Below are 21966 nucleotides of genomic sequence, written 5' to 3' on the forward strand. Positions count from 1 at the left end.
ACTTTGAGATGACTAGAAAAACACCTGTTGATCCTAAATAACAAAATGAAAAATTAGACCTTAATAGGCCTTTTATTTTGAAAAAAAAAAATTCATACTCCAATGGACACAATATTGCTAATAGATGTAAAATCACTATGGTAACACCGAATTCTTCATGCTTACCCACTCAGTATAGTCGAAAAGACCATGATCATGAGACCACATAATGACAAACAACATGGATAATTTTAATAAGGCCTCCAACAGTTCCAACTTCTTTCCAAAGTTAAGATTTCATCACCAGCCAGAAGTCCTTTGCCTTCCTCTACAGAAAGATTTTGTAACCATTTAGAATTAGTAAAGTGAAAAGGTACAAATGGATAACAGTTGATATGTTTAAACCATTTATATACCGTTATCAGTCTCTTTGCAAAACAATGATTCATCAGCCCCCTTCATCACACAAGAGCACAGTAGTGTTTTGATAACTGTGACATCCAATTGTAATAAACCCACATAGTCCAGTCTGGGATGCTAACAAGCTGCTGCCCCTCAACCCCAGTACTTGGAACACCCCAGGGAATCAATGTGCATTTCTTCCCTTCATAAAACATAGGGAGAGGCACGTACATTTTTATCAGACTAGTCCTCTTTTGGGTTGTGGAACAAGAGTGCCATCCAAAAGGCATTCCAAGGCCACTCAAATTTTCAAGTTCGAAAAGAAGATTACTGAGTGGTCAAGACAGAAACAAGGACAAGGAGCTGATGATGTGTAGCAGTACTGGTCAAATACCAATGGACTGCAAGGCTCTTCTCTCTACTTCATTCAAGTGGCTTGAAAACATGCTATAGCAAGGCTGCTGGGCAAACTGGGTTAGGAAATCGGTCAGATAAGCCTGCAGAGAAAAACAAGGAGAGAAACGCTAGTAAAATCCCAAGCAATTTAATAATTGGAGATAAACATAGGAAACAGACTGACTGAGTGAGAGATAAATTGCTAACCTGAAGATCAATTTGATATATGGGATCTTTTAGGGCATCTGGATCTTCTTCATCGTCATCCTCATAATAATCATCATCTATGGGGACATTACAGTAATTATAATAGTAATTGTTTAGTCTGTTTGTAGGAAGGCTTTCAAAAATAAGCAGCTTTCACACCAAACAATCAAATGGACTTGGGTCCACATTGAAATCTCAGTTGTAAAACTGCCCTTAAATTATAAGCATTGGCAACTCAGGGTTCCCACTCTTTTCAAAGCACAATTTTCCAGGACATTTTATGCACCCAACAAGGGTAATATTTAAGCAAAAACATATGTGTCTATTTAAATCGAGCTTTTATTTTGGCGTTTCTGTTTGTTTCTCACCTCCAGATAAGCGGTTTGCTCCATGGCCCAGTGTGATTATTAATCAACGTAAAGCTGATATTCAATTAAATAAATACATAGTCCATATATGCTGTGCACTTTAGAGTGCTCTCTGTCATCTCACATACACAAGAGCGTGCATGATGATCGTGATGAGATGTTTTCAGTGTATGAGCGGCCAGCTCAACACATTTATTTTGAAGCGCGCATCACTTGAAGATGATTTATTCAATTAAATCAGAGACTTTAGTTTCATTATCAAACTAGGCCATATCACAATTTTAATTTGATTAATTGTACATTCAAACATAACTATTCGTCCAAATGCGTCAAATTCCATGACATTCTGCGTTTTATTGCTAATGCCATTTTTATGACTAGATTCTGTGTTTTCCGCATACTACATGTAGTAACTGCGGTATAAGCAGACTCCGATCGTTGAATTATTGAAAATTAATTCACATCCCAAGGTATTACGGCCGATTCACAATGCTACCAACCCAGTGTGAATGATTTTTTTTTTTTTTTTTAATCTGTGGTCCAACTGTCATCATTGTCTAAAGTTTATTACTCACCAGGATGCAAACTCATGAGAGGCAATCACTAATCCACGAACATGTTTTCCAGGGTTATTTTTTTAAAGAATAAGCTAAAAAGCACCAACTTAAGCTATTTTAATGATTCAAGTATAGCAAATTATCTGCACAAATGTGCTTAATTTGCTGCAGAAATAAAGGGTACGCTGTTGTGGCTTGCTTCTGTTTCCCAAATTTGTTCAGTTTCATTAAATGACTAGTTTAGTGACCACTTCTGGAGATGCCAATAGGTGGCGACAAATGAGCAAGTTACTGAATCATTTTGAGATGTTCACGACAGAAATCTGCCAAGAGACTTTATGGTATTTTAGCATTATAAGAACAAAGCAGATCTATAGTTTTCCTTCAGTTTGTGAACTGCCGAGCATGACTTTTCATCCAAAAAATATTAGTAATTTGAGACTTCACCGTATTTGTTGGAGGCGATGAGATCAGACAGAAGCTGTCCTGCTAGCCCTTCATCTTCCTCATCATCATCATCCTCATCCTCTACCACATCATCCCACATTCCCCCAGAATCTGCAAAGCATACAAACAATTTCAGGGGGTAAATGAAAGAAATAACAGTGTAATTTAACTGTAGAAATGTGCGGTGGCCAAGTAATATTACAACTTGATGCATATAGAATGTGCGCTCACAGGTGTGCACTTGCAGTCATTTTACAACGGCTTCAAACATGGCTTGTCCAATCAGAATTCAAAGTCAGAAATATCTGTTTTATGAAGCTTAAGGCCGATTTGTACTTTTGTGTCGAACCTACGGTGTAGGTGTAGCTGTAGCCTAGTGAACCTCTCCAAAAATATAACTGTGTCACGTCTGCGCAGACCACAACGGTTGAGATTTTTCCGCTTTGTAACCAGAGACACTCCCCCAGGATGATAAAAAGATAACTGATGTAGTGTTGCATTTCCTCCAAGATTAGGCTATTTAAAGCTTTATTTTAAAAGTTACAAGCGAAAACATGTTAAAAACACCCATATGTTTACAACTTAAATACCAAGTATATATCGAGAGAAAATGTTCATGCTAAATTTGAAACTATATTTGCTATATTCTATTCGAGACCTTTCTGATCTGTTTTTACCATATGTTTGACAGTATGGTGTACAGCAAATATTTCCTAAGTTATGAAAACAGAACACTTCTAATTTGTAAGAAAATTAAAAAGAACATGTTAATAGTTGGACATATTGCCTATATGCAATGTAAAGCTCAGCTTTTAAGCTTTAAAACAACACCCATTTTGTGTTGTTCAAGTGAGTACTCATTCATCTTCGGTATGACAAAATTATTATTGTTTAAGTGACTTAAGAGCAAGGACACAGTATATGCCTGATTTATTTTCTCTCTGCATGGCAGACAACATTTATTGTAAATAATTAGTGCTGTCATTCGATTAAAATATTTAATTGCAATTAGTCGCATGATTTTTTAAAAATAGTTACCGTATTTTCCAGAAATAAAGTCGCATCTGAATATAAGTCATGTTGTTCAGAGAAACAACCCCCCCCTGCCCGAGACAGCCGCCAGAGTCCTGACTTCCCTTCAGCTGCTCAACATCAGATGTGTTTCGTTATGAAGATACAAATAAACAGCTTTTAGTCTGTGAATAAAACAGTATACATGTTGTATTCTATTCATTCATTAATGTTAGAGACCATCTATCTGTGGATATTTTTGATATTAGCAAACTTTGCTCTGTACCAACTATCCGGTTCACTAACTGAATGTTTTTACTACATGATGAAACATTTTATGTGCATGTGAGGAGCTGGATTTGACAACGGTCTAGAGTTTGTTAGAACAATAATGTTGATGGAACAAAATATTTAAATTGGTTGCATAAAATACTTTTTAAAAGGCAAAATATTCTGAATTGGCCACTTTAAATCATTACTACTCTCGTTACTACTAGTCTCTTTGACTGATGTTTTCATCTGTTTGTGTGTGTGCATTTGAACAGCCAACATTATGTATAAATGATGTATACAAGTCGCTTCGGAAATCACAGGACCTTTCAGATGATGAAAAAACCGCAACTTATATTCCAGAAAATTCAGAAATCGCAGGATTTGAAAGTGCTGAATTTTGACTATATATACTATTTTCCTTTCAACATTTTAAGGAAATTTCTTAGAAAAGAAAAAACAATAATGTAACAATGTTTTATTAACATTTTCCAAACAATGTCTTCTACAGGATAAAGACAGAAATGCACTAAAACAGCACCAATTCAAATAACATTAAACGTTATTAAAAATGTCTAAGTGAGAGGTTGACTAGTTCAAATATCTAGTCCTCATAGTTTGCGTATTCATTGCAATGGGCATTAAATCTCTTGAACCCTTATCCCCCACAATATTAACAGTGGTTATCCACTTTGCTACAGCAATTGTGAAGCCGCATTTACATGATTTGCCAGTTTGAACTCCACATGAAAAGCGCTTGCAGAGAACGTCTTTTTTTCCTTGTAGCGCTGGCACTGTCCACGTAATGTTACTTCATCCAAATTTTCTGGAACACGACGCAGCGGGAATGCTGATGCTTCACTCCAGCCGGTTGTGTGAATGTGGCTTATCAAAAGTAACATTTGTGTTGGTTTTGTACAAAAAATGCTAGTGCTAGGTATCACCTGGCACCTCACGATATGATACGTATTGCAATACACATGCCACAATTCGACATATTGCGATACATCACAATTTCATAATTTGATTAGATTACGAATCAAGTCCAATTTAAATTAATTTGGGTATATTTCAGTTATATACTGATGTCTGATGAAGAGCATGTAGCTCAAAACATAAGGTCTTTGTCCCTTGGTAAGCTCATTAAATTTATTTGGAAGTAAGAGTGTGTCAACTTTTTTGTGTTTTTACATGATTATGAATGCACAAATAGTTCAATATAAATATAGATACATGGATCTAAAGTATCGATACAATATAATGAAAAAAGTATCATGATATATCGATATTTGATTGTATCGACACAGCCCTAGTTAATGCGTTAATCTGGACAGCTCTATAAATAATATATACCTAAATCTCAACATTTGCACATGTATATTCATATAATGCTACAATAAATTTAATAAATACTTTGGAATACTTTATTTATGAAATGTATAATTATTTCAGAAATACGGCATTTTCTCTTTACTTGAGGAACGATGCAGACACACCAACGTAGATCTATAAATGTAAGGTTTGACACTGAAGTATAAACCAGCCTTTAATCTGTCTCGAAAGTTGTGAAAATATGTTTGGCTCTACCTTGGCTCCAGTCTGCTGGATTTGCTCTATTTGCATTAGCCTCCACTACGGAAGATAGTTCATTGACAATGAGTTTAAAGATCTTCACCAGCAAAGGAATGTTGGTCCACCGCTGCGGGTCTATGGCCAGAGAAACAGACCAGTCAGATATCTCAGACAATAACAATTAATTCGGCACTTTAAGAGATCAATGTAAGTGAGCTTACTCTTGGCTGATTTGGAACGTGTGCAAATGCCCTCATCAGTGTTAAAAATTTCATCTCCTTTGACGACTATATCTTGGAGTCGCTTGTCATTTGTATTGAGACCGTGTTGGAGTAGTTTACACAAAGCAACAGCACTGTGGGTGGAGCAAACAAATCCATAGTGTTATTTTAATGAAGATATACAATTCCTTTAAACACACTGCTGACAAGATTGGAAACTCTCACCTGACTTTGCCTTCATACTGGCCATAGAACAGATGCTGGCGACTCATCCACTCAGCCATGACAAATTCCAGTGCAGGTTTTCCTGTGGGACCTGGGAGACTGCAAAGAAATTCCAGCAGTGGCTCCAATTGGGAATGGACCAGGTGGGCGAAAACCATGATCAGAGACTGAAAGAGAGAACTTGATATTTCACACCTCATTTGAGTGGGTATGTTCAATGACTCAACATTGAGAGTGCATTGCTGCATTATATATACAAACACTATCCTCTCTAGAACATTATTTTTTAAAATTCCTTAACAGCAAAAGCTGATTCCTAGTTAAAATATAATGATATTTAATTTTTTTTACAAGCGATATATCTCATTTATGATCAGTTGTTCAAAAGCCATGGCCAATTGCGCAGCCCACCAATAATATAAGGGTATCCAGAGGCAGGAATCCCCAGTGGTGAGCAACAGTACAGCAACCTGGCAATGTCAAGCAATAAAACTCACTGTATTAAGTCTGTGCCATTTCTGTATCTGTGCTACATGAGCAGCCACCATACCTGCATCACACTGAGGGTCTCGGCCTGCTGCATTTTGCTGAGAATGGCACGCAGTATTTGGTCCAACTGGTCGGCTAACTGCGTGCCTGCCCGGGTGATGAGAGTGGACACCAGGCGACCTACAAAAGCAGCCGTGAACTCAGATGTGCGGGGGTCAAGGAGTTGACTCACAACCTGCATGACATACCAGAGCCCACTATGGCCATGATCATCCTGCCACTGGGCAATCTGCTCCAGCGCCACGGAAACGTAGGCCCTCAAGCATTCACCGCCGTTCTGGGAAAACAACGATAATACAAGTTATATAACAACATTAAAGACTTATTGAAGTTCTTTCCTAATTTTGGCATTGGTACAATAACAGCCTCTGGTACAAAATTGATATCTAAGGCAACTACATTTTTGTAGCTCAAACCTTCATTGTAACACCTTTAGTTGCTTTTTAAGGAAAGAAAACACATTACGCAAGTGTTGGGTGTGACAATTCAGACTGATACAAGATGACAGGCTCTTGAAGGGGCAGGGTTAAAACTAGGGATGTGCCACGGTGGTGGTTGACTAATAGACTAGTGGTCCAACAACTGACTAGTTGATTGGCGGGGTCGACTACTAACATTACTATTTTGGTGGTGGTAGTTTTATTTATCCCCTTTTCTCCCCAATTTGGAATGCCCAATTCCCACTACTTAGTAGGTCCTCGTGGTGGCGTGGTTACTCACCTCAATCTGGGTGGTGGAGGACAAGTCTCAGTTGCCTCCACTTCTAAGACAGTCAATCTGCACATCTTATCACATGGCTTGTTGTGCATGACACCGCGGAGACTCCCAGCATGTGGAGGCTCATGCCCGCGATCCACGCGCAACTTACCAGTGGTGGTAGTTTTAAATGGAAGACGCAATTCTCATATTAATTGAGAGACGCAACTTCTTGGAGATTGTTTTTGCATGATTATAGCTCGCTGTACTTAAAAGTGATTAATAGTCGGCACAGTCAAACCCTCTGCAAGAAGTTTCATCTCTTTAATGCTTTAAGTTTAGTTGATTTATGGGCCGCTGCTGTTAAATCCAAAGCACCACATTAACAATGCATTACAAGACGATCACTGTCGGACGTTAAATCCTCTGCTGTAAGTAATGTTCCCGTATTTGAGGTGCTTTGGAGAAAGCTTTAGAGAGAACTTTCAAGAGAGACTTTTGCTAATTTTGTCTGAAACTGCTTAAACAGCTGCAGTAAAATATGTTTAAACTGCTTGATGTCATGAACTAGGTGTACCCCCATAATCTTGTAGTTCTGTGCTTTTCACTGCGCAGCGAGGATCGCCTTGAGACTGCCATGCTCTGTTTACACTGAAGCGTGTTTTCTGCGTTCAGGATGCACAAGCGGTTTTGTGCTGCTCTGTACTGAAGCCTTTATTTTTTACTTTTTTTACTATGACAGTTTTGTGCAAATAGATGTTATTGTTATTTAGCCTATTTGTTGCATAATCATTAGTTACCATGTTGCAACTGTCAAACGGTCTCACATACATCAGCAGAGTCAGTCATATCAGCGGAACAGCCAGTTATGACATTTCGATTAAAGATGACAAGGTCAAGAAATTTTGTATAAAATAATATATGCATGGATGAATCGTTCACAATAAGACCAGTAACATGCATAAATTAAGAAAATTAATATGGTCAATTTTGATTTCATTTTGACTTTTTGATACATATAAATAACTGTAAGTAGTTTATACATTTTTCAAAATATTTCAATATAAACATTTCGCATACAGGTTGGTCTGTTACGGTTTAATACATGTTTTTGTTATTTTGCACATAATGGCCAAATAACATTTTATTTTTGTCGAGTAAAACTAAAAATGTATAAATGACATGATGAAATATTGACTAAATTTAAAAGATTATGTCAAAAAAGAGAGTATGAGTTAAATAAAAAAATTTTTTGCAAACGAACACTGGTGCTGTTGTATGATTGTCTTCACATTTATGTTTATGTTGAGCTTCGATGAGAATTAAATTTACCCTAACCCTGCAATACAACAGTTACAATTTTTCTGCTTTACATTACACTGCCTAAACTGCACTGAATAGAATCATTTTGTTGTCTGCTAACATACCATGCTAACGCATCATGATCAGTTTCTGGTACCATGGTATGTTTTTAGCGCTGGTATACCGCACAACCCTATCCCATTTCTATCTTATTAATGACGTTCTTACAGTGAAGATTTGGGAGACTGAGGCTACCTGCATTGTGGTGTTGTCATCTGTACGTAGGGTGCACTGGGCCACTGCAGGAAAAGCTTGGCACACAAGCATGTCAGACAGCGGGGGTTTGGTGTTTCGAACAACTGTAGTTAGGATATCTATGGATGTCTGTTACAACAAAACAAAATGCGTTACAAACAGACCCAGAGAAAATATCATTTAGAATTAAAAAGAAAGAAGAAACTAAGAGTAGTTTAATTTACAGCACAAAGGCCAGATGGGATTTTATCAGGTGGTGCCTGCATAATACTAGCAAGAGTAGGAATGAGGCGCATTTGCATGGGTCCTTGGCATGCTTCGATCTGGGCAAGCTCCTTGAAGATGTCCTGTGCTAAAGATGCTACGACAGGATCTAACAGAAAAGGAAAAGAAAACGAGATGAACCCAAAGTAATCTCCTAATCTAGAATTAGGGTTCCCACACTTGTTGACCAATAAATTTCCATGACCTTTCAGGTTGGTTGGGATTGCTAAAAAAATAAATACATTTTGATTCGGACCGATTTGCTAATAAAGCATTTAGACCAATTTGTGAACTGATTAGCCCAATTTTTAAAAAGAATGATTTGCTCACAAATCAGACATGACTATAGCTTGTAAACCAGTTTTAATCTACATAACAGCAATATCTAGCCAATCAAATATTTTAGTACTGAGCATAACTAGAAAAATGTATATTCACTAGACAAATTTCCAGCTCTGACATTGATCAAGGGAGCCATGTAAAATGCTAGGGATACTGGCTGTCGACTACAAAATTGTCTTACCATTACTGTACTTAAGGAAGATGGCAATGGTGAGAGGGCAGATCTTGTTCTCGGCACTCATAGTGAAAGCTGGATCCACTGTGCAAACAATACAGAGGGTCTCCATGACTAAAGTGAGAACTTCAGAGCTGAACTGAGCTGCAAGCTGCACCAACCCTTCCAGGATACTTGGAAGGAAAGGCTGCAGTACGTGGGTACTCTCAGACAGCTTCAGTTGATCACAGTACCTGTAAAAGAGTTTAAAGACTGTTCTTAAAACCAGAAATTTGTTGAGGAAATGTTCTTGAAAACATGCATAATTATAAGCAACTGAAAATGTGAGAACCTACATACAGCATAACAGTATTTTTTTTTACCCCCAAATAGCTCTCACAGCAGAGATGCGAACAGAGGGTGGCTGGCTCTCATGCAGACCGCTTACAGTAGCCTGTAAGAACTGCTGAATGAGCTCAGGGGACATTGTTGCAGTGAATCGACTGGCTGCCCATAAGGCCCGACCCAACAGGAATGGTGAGGCTGCTAGAAAGACAGTAGCATGTGGATCAATTGCTAAAATTACTGCAAAAGACCAAGCCTTTTATATTACACCTTTAAAGTGCAAAACCAAATTCTGAAAGTGTAGTAGAGGGTTACCTGGTAAGTTGAGGTCAGCAAGGATGACATTGGCAAGGAAACCATGCATATCGAACTGCACACGACCATTCTTTACATTCTCCGTGATGATGGTCTTGACCGAGCCCAGGGCCAGCATACAAGCCTCATGAACCTTCCACCTGCATCCATTGAAAGATATCAGTGTAAAGCATCACACTGAAAGAACACCATAAATGGCACTTTCCACAAACAGGGCACAAAACAGGGCCTGAAAATCATATGTTTTATTTTTCCTTCAACAAATGGTCAGCGGAAAGAGGTGCTTAACCTTCTGAAAATGTGCCATTTTGTTTGTCATTCATTTTATTTGGGGTTGTAATTTTTGGGACCAAATGTTGGTTTATATTTATTAATACACTTTTATTTAACATAAAGTATTTGTCTGATAACTTCTTCCTATAATAACTTGGTTAACAGGGTTGAGCTTGACAAATGAAGTAAAAACAACAATATTTGTACAAATTGATAATATATTTGTACTCCCACCACGCTGTACAAATTGTTATTACCTGCGTGTCTGAATTTTTAGGAAGGTTACATCGTTTGTAACGGAGAAAATTGTGCTGTAACAGGATTGCGTGCAAAGTGTGCGACATAGCTAGATATTATGTTTTAGGTATTTAAAATTAATTCATTTTTTTTATATCTATAATTAAATATTAAAAGGAATAGTTGACCCAAATATAAAAATTCCCTCATCATTTACTCACCCTCATGCCACCCCATGTCATACACATTAAAAAATGTTAGAAGAGTATCTCAGCTCTGTAGGTCCATAAAATGCAAGTGAATAGCGATGAATTTTTAATGCTCCAAAAAACACGTTAAGGCTGAAAAAAGGTCATCAACATTTTAGTCACCATTCACTTGCATTCTATGGACCTACAGAGCAGAGATATTCTTCTAAATATCTTTGTGTTCTACAGAAGAAAGAAAGTCATACACATTTGGGATGTAATAAGGGTGAGAAACTTTGAGAGAATTTTCATTTTTGGATGAACTATCCCTTTAAATTGACATTGTCAAAATTATAACACTGTTATATGACTGTAATTTTTGGATACAGTAGAGAAAATAAAGACATATGATGCTTTTAAAACTAGCTACTTTTTATGCTAGGTTAAATGTATGTTAGATTATAATTTATCCATCATATCTCATAGGTTTCACAGCAAAAAACATGGGATGTGCACCTTAAAAGCTTTATAAAAATTTTTTAAAAATAAATAAATAAATAAATTTAAAAAAAGGGTAATAATGAGACACAAATTAAAACAAAGCATACCATATTTGTTTAATGTGTCTAAAGCTGAACTAAAATATGCATATGGTCCTCTAATGAAGCTTAAGTAGCTTGTTGTGATGGACTCCAATTACCAGTGTTCACTGCCTGTGTTCTTGGCTTGCTCTGCCTCCTGGAGGTGCCGTGTTGCGGCAGCTGATAAAGCCGCAGCACTCTCGTTCTGAAATTCTGCAGCAACAGCCTGTTGGATGAGAGAATGCATTTGAGATATAGGAGGGCAATAGTCAGGAAATAGTTCTAACACCTGCAAAGCAACTCTCTGTGCTCTCACCAGCAACAGATCCTGTGATGATATCCGAACCGAATAAGAGAAAGTATCATCATCCTCATCCTCAACAAACTGCTGAGGATTGGCTGTCCAAACTTTGATCTGTGAATACAAAGACAACATGTAGATGATGAGAAAAAGCATAAAAGAACGACAGGATGAGTCATACACCCACGCCCACCCACAGACCTGATCCTCTGTAATTTGCATGTAGAGGATGATGTAATAAATGAGCTCTGGTAGAGCTTTCTTCACCGTGCTCTTGAACTTCTTGTTCTCCAGCAGTGTGTGGACAAACTCAAAGATGCTAAACACCAGGTTCTCAAAGCCAAGAACCTCACCTGTATAGGAGGAGGAAAACATGGTTCATGAAGTTCAGTGCTCAATAATATGTGAATAACAATAGCTGGGTTTCAATCCACAAATTTTTATTAAAATTTTGGGATACTGCATAAAAAATATTGGATAGAAACACCAAGATGCAAATAAAATATCAAAACGCTTTTACACTATTTGCTTGTTTGAGGTGGGTATTTTCCTAGATGCGCATCAAAAAAAGTAATGACACAAAAAACACTCCTTTCGCAAATTGTTATCACAATATTCTGAATTTCTACATATATTTTATTTGCTACTTTGTATGGAAACCTAATGATGAACATAGTGAGAAGTTGTACGAAAACAAAAAATACAAATAAAAAAGCAATATACCGTCCGAGTCAACTGGATCATCTACTTCTTCTGTGTAGTTGACTTCAGTTCTCACATAAGTACATGCTTAGTTAAGGATATATTATGTCTAATATTATAACTGTGACTTCAAAGTCAACAGCTACTGATATCAAAACAAGACAACAATGTATAAAACAAGTATCAATGACAATAGCACTAGGGAATTAAACAAATAGAGAAGGCTGCACATGAATGGATATAAAGAGGCGCTCTCTGTCAACGTATTCCAAACAATAGGCAGAATCTGTTGCATAGAGGACACCATTGGTTTGGGGAAGTTCTTCACCAGAGCCGTCACTGCCTATTAATAGATACAAAAAAATAAAATTATATATATATATTAGTTGTTTGCATTATGAAGTAAATATATAGATAAATAAATAGATGGAATGGAACAAGATGGAACAGCTCATCACCTTCAGCACTTCCATCTTCAGGCCACTATCCGAAGCGGGTCCATCTGGAATCTGCAGGGCCTGTATGAAGGCCTCGGTGAACTGTTGCACAACCGGGAAGATCAGAGTATTCGCAGCACCCTAAAATCAAACAACAGTTTTGATATTTGAGCACTATTCCATTTACAAATGTTCTCATTTACTTATGAATAGGACTGTTTATCGATAAAAAAAAAAATGTCATCAAATTAACATACATGATATGCTGATTAATTTATCACATATGTAAATATGTTTATTTGGCTATAAACACAGCATTGTTAGGTCACTGTGCCAAGTTATATGTAGTTTGAAACATGTCTCAGTGTTTTGCTTGATCCAGCTGTGTTTCAACACAGGTATGTGTCTGTCCTCATCTTGTGCTGTCGCTAGCATCAAGCAAGCCTTAGGGTGGTTTGTTCTCTGTACAGCTGCACATTGCTAATACAGCTAGAGTTTTGCTTACTGCCCCCTGCTGAAAACAGGTGGTCCTTCAAGCATGAATTGCTCCGATGGTAGGAATATTCCTTATTACAGTCTTGGGATATGATTAATTGCATTTTTTTACTTAATTAAATCGCACAGAATTAGCACGTTAAATTGACAGCCCTAATAATGAATGAAGGTAATTTGCTGAAACCTTACCTTTGCTACTTCATCAATAGCACAAATGAGATTGGCACAAGTGGTAAAGATTTCAACTGCTCTGGATCGGGTGCGAATGCTATAAACCTGGAATGGCAGTTAATAAAACACAACAGTACTTTTGTCAATAACCTTACCACACAGAAATTCTGTATGCTATGACTCTTTCAAGCAAAAATCTTGCAGTAAGATTAGTTTAGTAGATTTTCCAGCAGTCAAACAAACACATACATACCTCTGCCATGGTAAAAATCTTGTACATTTGAGGCAAAATGACAGGTGCAACATCTGGCATCTGTACATCCGTCACCTCTCGGGTAAACTCTATGGAAGACAAAGTCATCTGTATTGCTTTATAACAGCACAGGAATGTGGTCACTTGTTGTGACTGTAAGCAAGTGGTTTAGAAGTTTCAAGCAGTTACCTGTAAGGACCCTCATGGCGCCATGTACAGCATTAACATCCCCACTGGCCAGCATGTCCATAAGAAGCTTAAAAAGCCCAGGCCAAGCCTCAGGCCAGTCCCAGTGTGCTATAGCAGATAAGGCGTAGGCCACACTGGAGCGCACCTTACTGATGGCCTCCCGCAGGCCGCTTGGAAGCAGCTCACGAATCGCAGCTTTGGCCTGAACAGAAAGAGACCCAGAAATTAAGCGTCAATACAAATTAACATGCTCATTCACAATGTTATATGCTCAATGTTCTGATCTACAGGTGTAAATGTTGGGTAAATTAATACCTTACCCATTCAGTAGTCTCAGGGGGCCTGTATTTTTCAGACTGGGCACACCAGTGGGTCTCCACATACTGCTTCAGAATGACAGAGGCCAGCTACAAAAGGGACAAATAGCTAGATGATTAGTAGTCTTCAGAAAATATAACAGTGCGAATCAAAACAGTTGTTCTGTTTATTTTATGTGGAAAATATCTAGAGTTGTCAGCTCTTACTTGGCGTATAGCGAGTGCTCCATGTGGATCAACAGTAAGCTCTGCAAGGTGAACTCCAAACTCTACAAAACATTCATTAAAATATTAAGTCATTTGGGGACAAATAAAAACCCTTGCAGAAAAAAAAAAAAACAAGATAAAAATTCAAATCCATATACCTCTTTATGTTTGTATACATATATAAACAATCAATGTACTGACAAGTACAAGACATGGGCAACAAATACCAATAAGCCACAACATTAAAACCACCTGCCTAATATTGTGTAGGTCCCCCTCGTGCCGCCAAAACATCACCAACCCGCATCTCAGAATAGCGAAGTCTCGGTAACTCAGATAACAGCTCTGTACAATTGTGGTGAGAACAATATCATCTCAGAATGCTATCCTGTGATGCAGGTTGGCGCTGTTTTGGCAGCATGAGGGGGACCTACACAATATTAGGCAGGTGGTTTTAATGTTGTGGCTGATCGGTGTAAATAAGGGTGGGTAAAAATAAAAAAAGCGATTTTGCGATGCATCACGCTAATATCGAGCTATGTGACTAAACATGTCTATGATTAGCCACTGGCTGGTAAATGTTCAGATTTCACTCACCAGTGATTGAGTAGTATAGTGGAGAAGTTATTAGCACAGAGGTCCTTTCACTGCGTGTTGAGAGTAAAAGTTCATTTTAACTCGTTCTGTTTATCCAAAGACGAGATCCACTGATCCATATGTCATTGATTAATGTCTCTTTTAATACAGTTTCTGTTTTTTACAGTCATTTGTTGAATAAAAACAACCAAAAAACAACAACAACAAAAAAAAAACCATTTAATTCTAACCACATATGGATGCGCTAAAGAAATCATGTACGTCCTCTCTCGTTATATGCGCTCACCGACTGATGCCGTTCATCTTAAAGAGACGGTACCGAGTTAGCACGTGTTCAACATACCAATGTAAATACTTGTAAATAGTACAAATTATACAAGTAAACAAACATGTAACAGAAATATATATATATATATATATATATATATATTATATATAGTATATTCCATTGCATGCATTAATATTTTTAAATTGTACCTAGAAGGTCGCCTAAAAGGTTCCTTTAAAATTAAGAGCATCAGCTGAGAGAGAATTTCTTTCATATGGAAGCAAAATGGATATTGTAACAGAAATGTACCCATGTAAATCGATACTGAATCATATCTAAATCGAAAGCTTGTGAATCGGAATTGAATCTGGAAATCTGTATCAATGCTTACCCAGCCCTACTAATAAAGTCAGAAGAGTACAATCAAAAATACAATTCTAATGTATGCTTCAAGCACAATAACACAGCAATGTCATCTCTCTCTATCCATGGATTTAGCTCAATGAGAGGCTGGTGGCCAAGAGACAATGTTACTGCTGACAGAGAGAGGCCAGTTTTGCAGGGTTAAACTGTACACTCAACATGACGAAAACTGGGGTCAAAGCTATTCTCACAATCACCGAATTACTTTGAGTCTAAAGACTGATACAGCAGAGCCCCACTAAAAGGATGCCGCTCATTTACCAAAAAAGACAAAAAGACAAAACTGGGACAAGTCCCTTATAGCGTAAAAGAATATTCTGGGTTCAATACAAGTTAGGCTCAATCGACAGCATTTGTGGCATAATGTTGATTACAACAAAGAATAATTTCGGCTCGTCTCTCCTTTTCTTTAAAAAGCAAAATCGAGGTTACAGTGAGGCACTTACAATTGAAGTGAATGAGACCAATTTTTGGAGGGTTTAAAGACAGAAATGTGAAGCTTATAATTTAAAAAAAGCACTTACATTAATTCATCTTTTAAAACTCATGTATTATTTGAACTGTAAAGTTGTTTAAATCATCATTTTTACAGTCGCTTTAGGGTTTTGGAGTTTGTTGGCATTACATCGTCATGGCAACTAAGTTGTAAAACTGGCTTTATACAGAAATCCCAGATGTTAACACGTATACTGTTTACATCTTGTAGCTATACGTTTGAAACAGTGAGTATTTTAATGTTTACAGATTGGCCCCCATTCACTTCCATTGTAAGTGCCTCACTGTATCCCAGAGTTTTGCTTTTTTTTTTTTTCTCCCCAATTTGGAATGCCCAATTCGCAATACGCTCTAAGTCCTCGTGGTGGCGTAGTGACTCACCTCAATCCGGGCGGCGGAGGATGAATCTCAGTCTGAGACTGTCAATCCGCACATTTTATCACGTGGCTTGTTGCGTGCGTTACCGCAGAGCGCGTATGGAGACCCACGCTATTCTCCGCGGCATCCACGCACAACTCACCACGCGCCCCACCGAGAGCGAGAACCACATTATAGCGACCACGAGGAGGTTACCCCATGTGACTCTACCCTCCCTAGCAACCGGGCCAATTTAGTTGCATAGGAGACCTGACTGGAGTCACTCAGCACGCCCTGGATTCGAACTCGCGACTCCAGGTGTGGTAGTCAGCGTCAATACTCGCTGAGCTACCCAGGCCCCCGAGTTTTGCTTTTTTTTTTTTAAAAGACACAAGTGACGAGTCTAAATTATTTTTTGTGGTAATTAATCTTATGCCACAAATGCTGTCGATTGAGCCTAACTTGTAATGAACCCAGAATATTACTTTAAGCTTAACCAGATTGGGTGATGTGGGGCATTAATAAATGTGATAAATGCATACTTAAAGAAATCAATCCTAAAGCGACCAACTCTGCCTTTGGATTGTAGTAATTCAAATATAGCTGAAATACAGGTTGACCAATTGTAATATAATTTCACTCACTCACAATTGTAGGGCACAAGGAAAATCTAAGGGGGCAATGACCCCAAATACCCAGAGCTGCATGCCAAACATCTTTGGAAAAAACATATTTTTATCAAAGAATAAAGTGTTTAGTACTACATTCTCTCACTACAGGTTATCTGAAGTATGTAAGTCTTCTGTTTTATACACGTTTTACTTAATTTTGTAATGGTCGTGCAAAACATGTCCACTCTTTAATGGGAAGATATAGGCAAAATGAACATCATTTAAACGTTCGATTTATTTAGGTTATGGCTGAATGCCCACCCTGAGCAGACCACCAAACTTAACCTGCATGACTTATAATACTTTATCATGTTCCTTTAGTTATGAAACATACGGATACTTATAAAAGTATGTTTAATTTTTCAAAAGCTTCAACACCGAGAGGTCAGCGAATTGTAGGAACAACCCCAATATAGACCGTGAAGTTCTCACTTGTCATCTCTCCATAACAACGGATCTTTGCCATTTGTTGCAATCTTTACGTGAACCCTACAAATGCGGGAACATGCTATATTTGGTTGCCTTGCCAATTCAATCAGATATGTTTATATATTCAGCGAGTACTGGAATGCTAACGTCCGGTCGACTAGCATCATAAACTCGGCAAACGCACATTTGAGATGTAGAGCATTTATCAAGTTAGGCCTATGTATAAAATCTGGAATTCACATGGTGCCGTACATGTTGTGGAAACAGCTAACGTCAGTTCTTACCCTCCGTCACTTCCAGCACTTTGATACGCTCCTCCGCTGCAGCGCGCACTTCTTGCACCGGTGACAGGATGGCGTTCAACGCGTCTATGAGCGTCTCCTTCAGTCCTTTATCCACCTGGTCGAAAGTCGAAACCGGGCCGGGACCCGAGGCGCCCATACCCGCCATATTTTCTCCAGTGTTGCCTAGGCTAACGGAGAGATGACCGGGAACCCGACGGAAGGATGCAGAGCGCGCCAATGCGCGTTTAGGGAGGGACTATGAACCATAGAAATAAAGAGCAGTAGAATGACAGTTAGCTTGAAACTGGGATAAATTTCTGATTGGTCAGTAACGATGACGCGTTCATTGCTGTGACGTCAATGGTCGAAAAGAGCGTATTATATTATATATTTTTTTATATTATTAACTAAATGCTTATGTATTGTTGCCGTTATGCCTATTAAACTTACTCAGTGCAAGCCGTTATCATCCAGACTACTGCTGAAGCGAACCTTTACGAGAGCTTGGTCACGCGATACATGATACTTTTCTCAGCGCTGGCAGCCGTGGACCAATCACATCGTTTGTGATTACAGGATAGGTTATTTTATTTATTCATTTTCTAGAGTTGCATGGACGGATGCCAATGTGCATCTCAGGTACCAACCTTTGGAATTGATAGATTTGAACAAGAACACTTTTTCGTGCACTGATGTCCCCAGTAAGACAAAAAACGTCTCGAAATTTGAATGCGGCCCAATGGAGAATTTGTCCTTTCTGGCCAGTAAACGCCCTCTAGAGGACGGCCCAGGTGTTGCCACCCAATGGACCATTTTCACAGACTGTGATGACGCGTTTCCGCCTTATTTCGCGGCTTAAATCTAGCAAACGGTTTTATATTTGCAATTTTTTTAATTTAGTGTAAATTTATAACATTATAATTTGTAGTATGTTAACCTGGAGTTAGTTTTTAAAAAACGAGTTACCTCAGCTGTGATGAGGCTTCTAAAACTACTAATGAGGGAGTGACAGAAAATTGGGCCTCTTTCTCTCTTCTGTAATTCACAGCTCTCTATTTTTTTTTCTTCTTTTTGAAAGCTGTGAAAGCATAAAAGTGTCTTTTTTGTGTTTGCTGTTGGAGCAAAAAAGTGTAACCGGTCCTGCTGGACCCGTTCCAAACAGAGGTCACCGCATGGGAGGCAAGCGCGCTAACGAGGAGCTAAAAGCTACAGCCTCTAGTGTCAGTTGCTAGTGTGCCTCTTGAGGCCAGGGAAGTGAGGTTTACACACTCACCCCCCCTAAACCTCACTCCCATCTGGGTCACGGCACCACTGTAACCAGTCCTGCTTGACTTGCTCCGAATGGGATTCAAACTGGTGTCTCTGGCATGGGAGGCAGGAGTGCTAACGAGGAGTTAGCGCTAGTCGCCTCTTGAGGCCAGGGGAGTGAGGTTTACACACTGCACAGCTGCCTACCAGCTGGCTACCGTTACACTCTCCCACCTAAACCTCACTCCCATCCAGGACGCGGCACCACTGTAACCAGTCCTGCTTGACTTGCTCCGAATGGGATTCAAACTGGTGTCTCTGGCATGGGAGGCAGGAGTGCTAACGAGGAGTTAGCGCTAGTCGCCTCTTGAGGCCAGGGGAGTGAGGTTTACACACTGCACAGCTGCCTACCAGCTGGCTACCGTTACACTCTCCCCCCTAAACCTCACTCCCATCCAAGACACGGCACCACTGTAACCAGTCCTGCTTGACCTGCTCCAAATGGGATTCGACTGGTGTCTCCAGCATGTTATTCCTACCTTATTCCACCTTATTCCTACGCTCTGTGATGCTTTGCGCGAAATGTGGGAGGTACTTCCACTAAGAAGTAAACACAGTTGTAGTTGCATAGTATGTTCATTCATTTTTTCGTTGCGGTGTTGATCATTCATGCATACTTCTAGATGTGTGAGCACAGTCTGACGGAGCTTAATAAGGACAATATACGGATAGCCGTTCCATCTTTAATAGAGGTTTGGGAGGACGATTTAAAGAAGTGGCCTCAGGATGTATGTAGAGCCATGAACCGCACATTATCCCTGAGCTCTGTAAGGATATCATAACGTGTTCTAGCCGTAACCACTTGAGCGAAACCTAATACAGTACTCACTAAGACCTTGTTTATAGCTGGTGTTTGTTTTGTTCAATGATTCAAAATAAAATGACTCACTTTTTGACTCACATCTCAACATGTATCTGTTTATTGACTGATCGCACATTACATGTTGGTCTTGTATGTCTGTTTCTCAAACCATTTGTAACATTTGCTGTAATTGTGCCATCTCATGGATTCTTTAAGAACAACAGGTATTGTAATTAATGCATATCATCACAGTATTAAGATGCATCTCGGCAGGGTTGGGAGGGTTACTTTTGAAATGTATTCCTCTACAGATTACAGAATACATGCTGTAAAATGTCATTTGTAACGTATTCTGTTAGATTACTCAAGGTCAGTAATGTATTCTAAATACTTTGGATTACTTCTTCAGCACTGGTAGATTTTTTCACTTGTTTTGACTATAAAAACTCTGCCAGTACAGTAAGACAAAATACACGTTAAAAATACATTCTCTGAAAAACCTAAATATCTTATGCAGTGTTGTTTCTAAAACAAGATAAAACAAATTGATCTTGTTCTAAGGATTTTTAGATATTTTTACAAGAAAACAATAAAAAATGATCAAGAATACGATTTTTGCCCTAATATCAAAGGTCTTACTAGAAAAAAAGAAATTATGATCCAACATGAATTTTCTTGATAAAAAAATATGATCGTGTCTGGTAACATGTGCATGTAAAATGGCTAGAAATAGCATTTTAGTTTAGTGTAAAGCTGACAATTTACACAAGGTTTATTTCTATTTCTTCTGCTCCAAACTAACTTCAAACGTACTTCTCTGTCTGCTCGTATGAATGTAACACATCATAAGAAAGTGTTTCACCGCTGTTCAAATGCACTTTGGATCAAATCATTTATATGTATAAATGTTTTCCATCTGAAAGGACTAAATATTTAATGAAACAAATGACAATAAAATGCAAAGTAATCTCTTCAGTAATCAAAAATACTTTTTGAATGTAACTGTACTCTAATTACCAATGATTTAAATTGTAACTGTAGTGGAATACAGTTACTTATATTTTGTATTTTACATACGTAATCCCGTTACATGTATTCCGTTACTCCCAAACCCTGATCTTGGGTAACCCGGTCACATGTGGTCAGGCGAGACACATGCTGTTGGTCGCACACATGCATCTCCTGTGAGCACTTGTGACATATAGCATCACTACATCATAAATTAATAAACCGGAAAAATGTCACAAAAGACAAAGCATGGAAAAATTGCAAACCAATTACAGCTCAAATTTCATCTACTGTAAGTGCACACGAAAACACTGAAGAAGATACATAAGCATCTCGTACATGTATATGTAAGCTCTTTTTCAATTTTTCCCGATCAGACAGTTATTTCCTTTTAAAGCCACGTGTCACCAGAATCATAAACAGTTTGAACTCTTGATTTAGCAGAGCGGTTGATTGACAGATAAGGAGTGACGCTTCGCTGCATATCGGACGGTGTTTACAGCGTTTAAAATGCGTTTTTGACTACCTCCGTATCAGTTTTTTGTGAGGTTTTGCACTCCATTTACACCTGTATAAAGTGCTGATCACTTGTCATCGGATCATCAGAATCACATCCTAATACCTGCTGTAAACGGGGTCTAAATGACCGCTGCCGACATTGGCGAATGCTACAGAAAGACTTCCGGCGGAAGTTCATCCCACATCTGTTTCCCCAGGAAGGTCACCGCTACACAAGTTTACCCCGCTATCCCGGATATGTGAAAAGGGTCCATGCTATGAAATATTTACATCCATCCTTGGCGCCTTTATGGCCACAATGGCTACATCCACAGGAATAGAAGTTGAACAGTCACAACATTGAATTGCTTTGTGTGTGTGTGTGTGTGACAGAAGCTTTGAAGTCACTTACCAGGATACATTTTTTTCCCCACACATTAAGACTGCTGGCAGATGGCAATCAGTATTTAAAGACAATTAAAAGATAGTTCTCTCAGAAATGAAAAGTCTGTCAAAAGGTGATGTTAGGCAGTTAGTCTCAGTCACCACTTTAATCTTTTTCTTCCCACTACAATAAAGGTGAATGGTGACTAAGGCT

At 38.5% G+C, this 21966-nt stretch overlaps 1 protein-coding gene across 2 annotated transcripts; it reads right to left on the minus strand.

Annotated features, from left to right (window-relative positions):
- Window positions 1-206: 206 nt before the first annotated feature.
- Window positions 207-18004, minus strand: LOC127426364 (importin-9). Of its 2 annotated transcripts, none has more exons than XM_051673133.1 (24): window positions 17753-18004; window positions 14229-14290; window positions 14025-14111; window positions 13705-13906; window positions 13516-13604; window positions 13281-13367; window positions 12618-12737; window positions 12402-12502; window positions 12181-12239; window positions 11659-11810; window positions 11473-11571; window positions 11276-11382; window positions 9878-10017; window positions 9601-9760; window positions 9245-9471; window positions 8682-8830; window positions 8458-8586; window positions 6206-6481; window positions 5656-5822; window positions 5431-5564; window positions 5225-5344; window positions 2357-2467; window positions 985-1061; window positions 207-878 (listed from the first exon to the last, which is right to left on the minus strand). In XM_051673133.1, exons 1-24 carry the CDS (start codon window positions 17916-17918, stop codon window positions 768-770), a joined length of 3132 nt encoding a protein of 1043 aa, XP_051529093.1. In that variant the 5' UTR covers window positions 17919-18004; the 3' UTR covers window positions 207-767. The 2 variants fall into 2 exon arrangements, with proteins under 2 accessions (XP_051529093.1, XP_051529092.1); XM_051673132.1 differs by having other exon boundaries at window positions 9601-9763.
- Window positions 18005-21966: the final 3962 nt, after the last annotated feature.

This window comes from Myxocyprinus asiaticus, chromosome 35, assembly GCF_019703515.2.
Source record: "Myxocyprinus asiaticus isolate MX2 ecotype Aquarium Trade chromosome 35, UBuf_Myxa_2, whole genome shotgun sequence".
In the NCBI taxonomy this organism is placed as follows: domain Eukaryota; kingdom Metazoa; phylum Chordata; class Actinopteri; order Cypriniformes; family Catostomidae; genus Myxocyprinus; species Myxocyprinus asiaticus.

Coding starts and splice junctions, on each gene's coding strand:
- LOC127426364 (XM_051673132.1), bottom strand. CDS start 17,918: ATGGCGGGTATGGGCGCCTCGGGTCCCGGCCCGGTTTCGACTTTCGAC. Junction 13,907..14,024: donor CCCCTGAGACTACTGAATGG/GTAAGGTATTAA, acceptor CTTTCTGTTCAG/GCCAAAGCTGCGATTCGTGA. Junction 11,383..11,472: donor CATCACAGGATCTGTTGCTG/GTGAGAGCACAG, acceptor CTCATCCAACAG/GCTGTTGCTGCAGAATTTCA.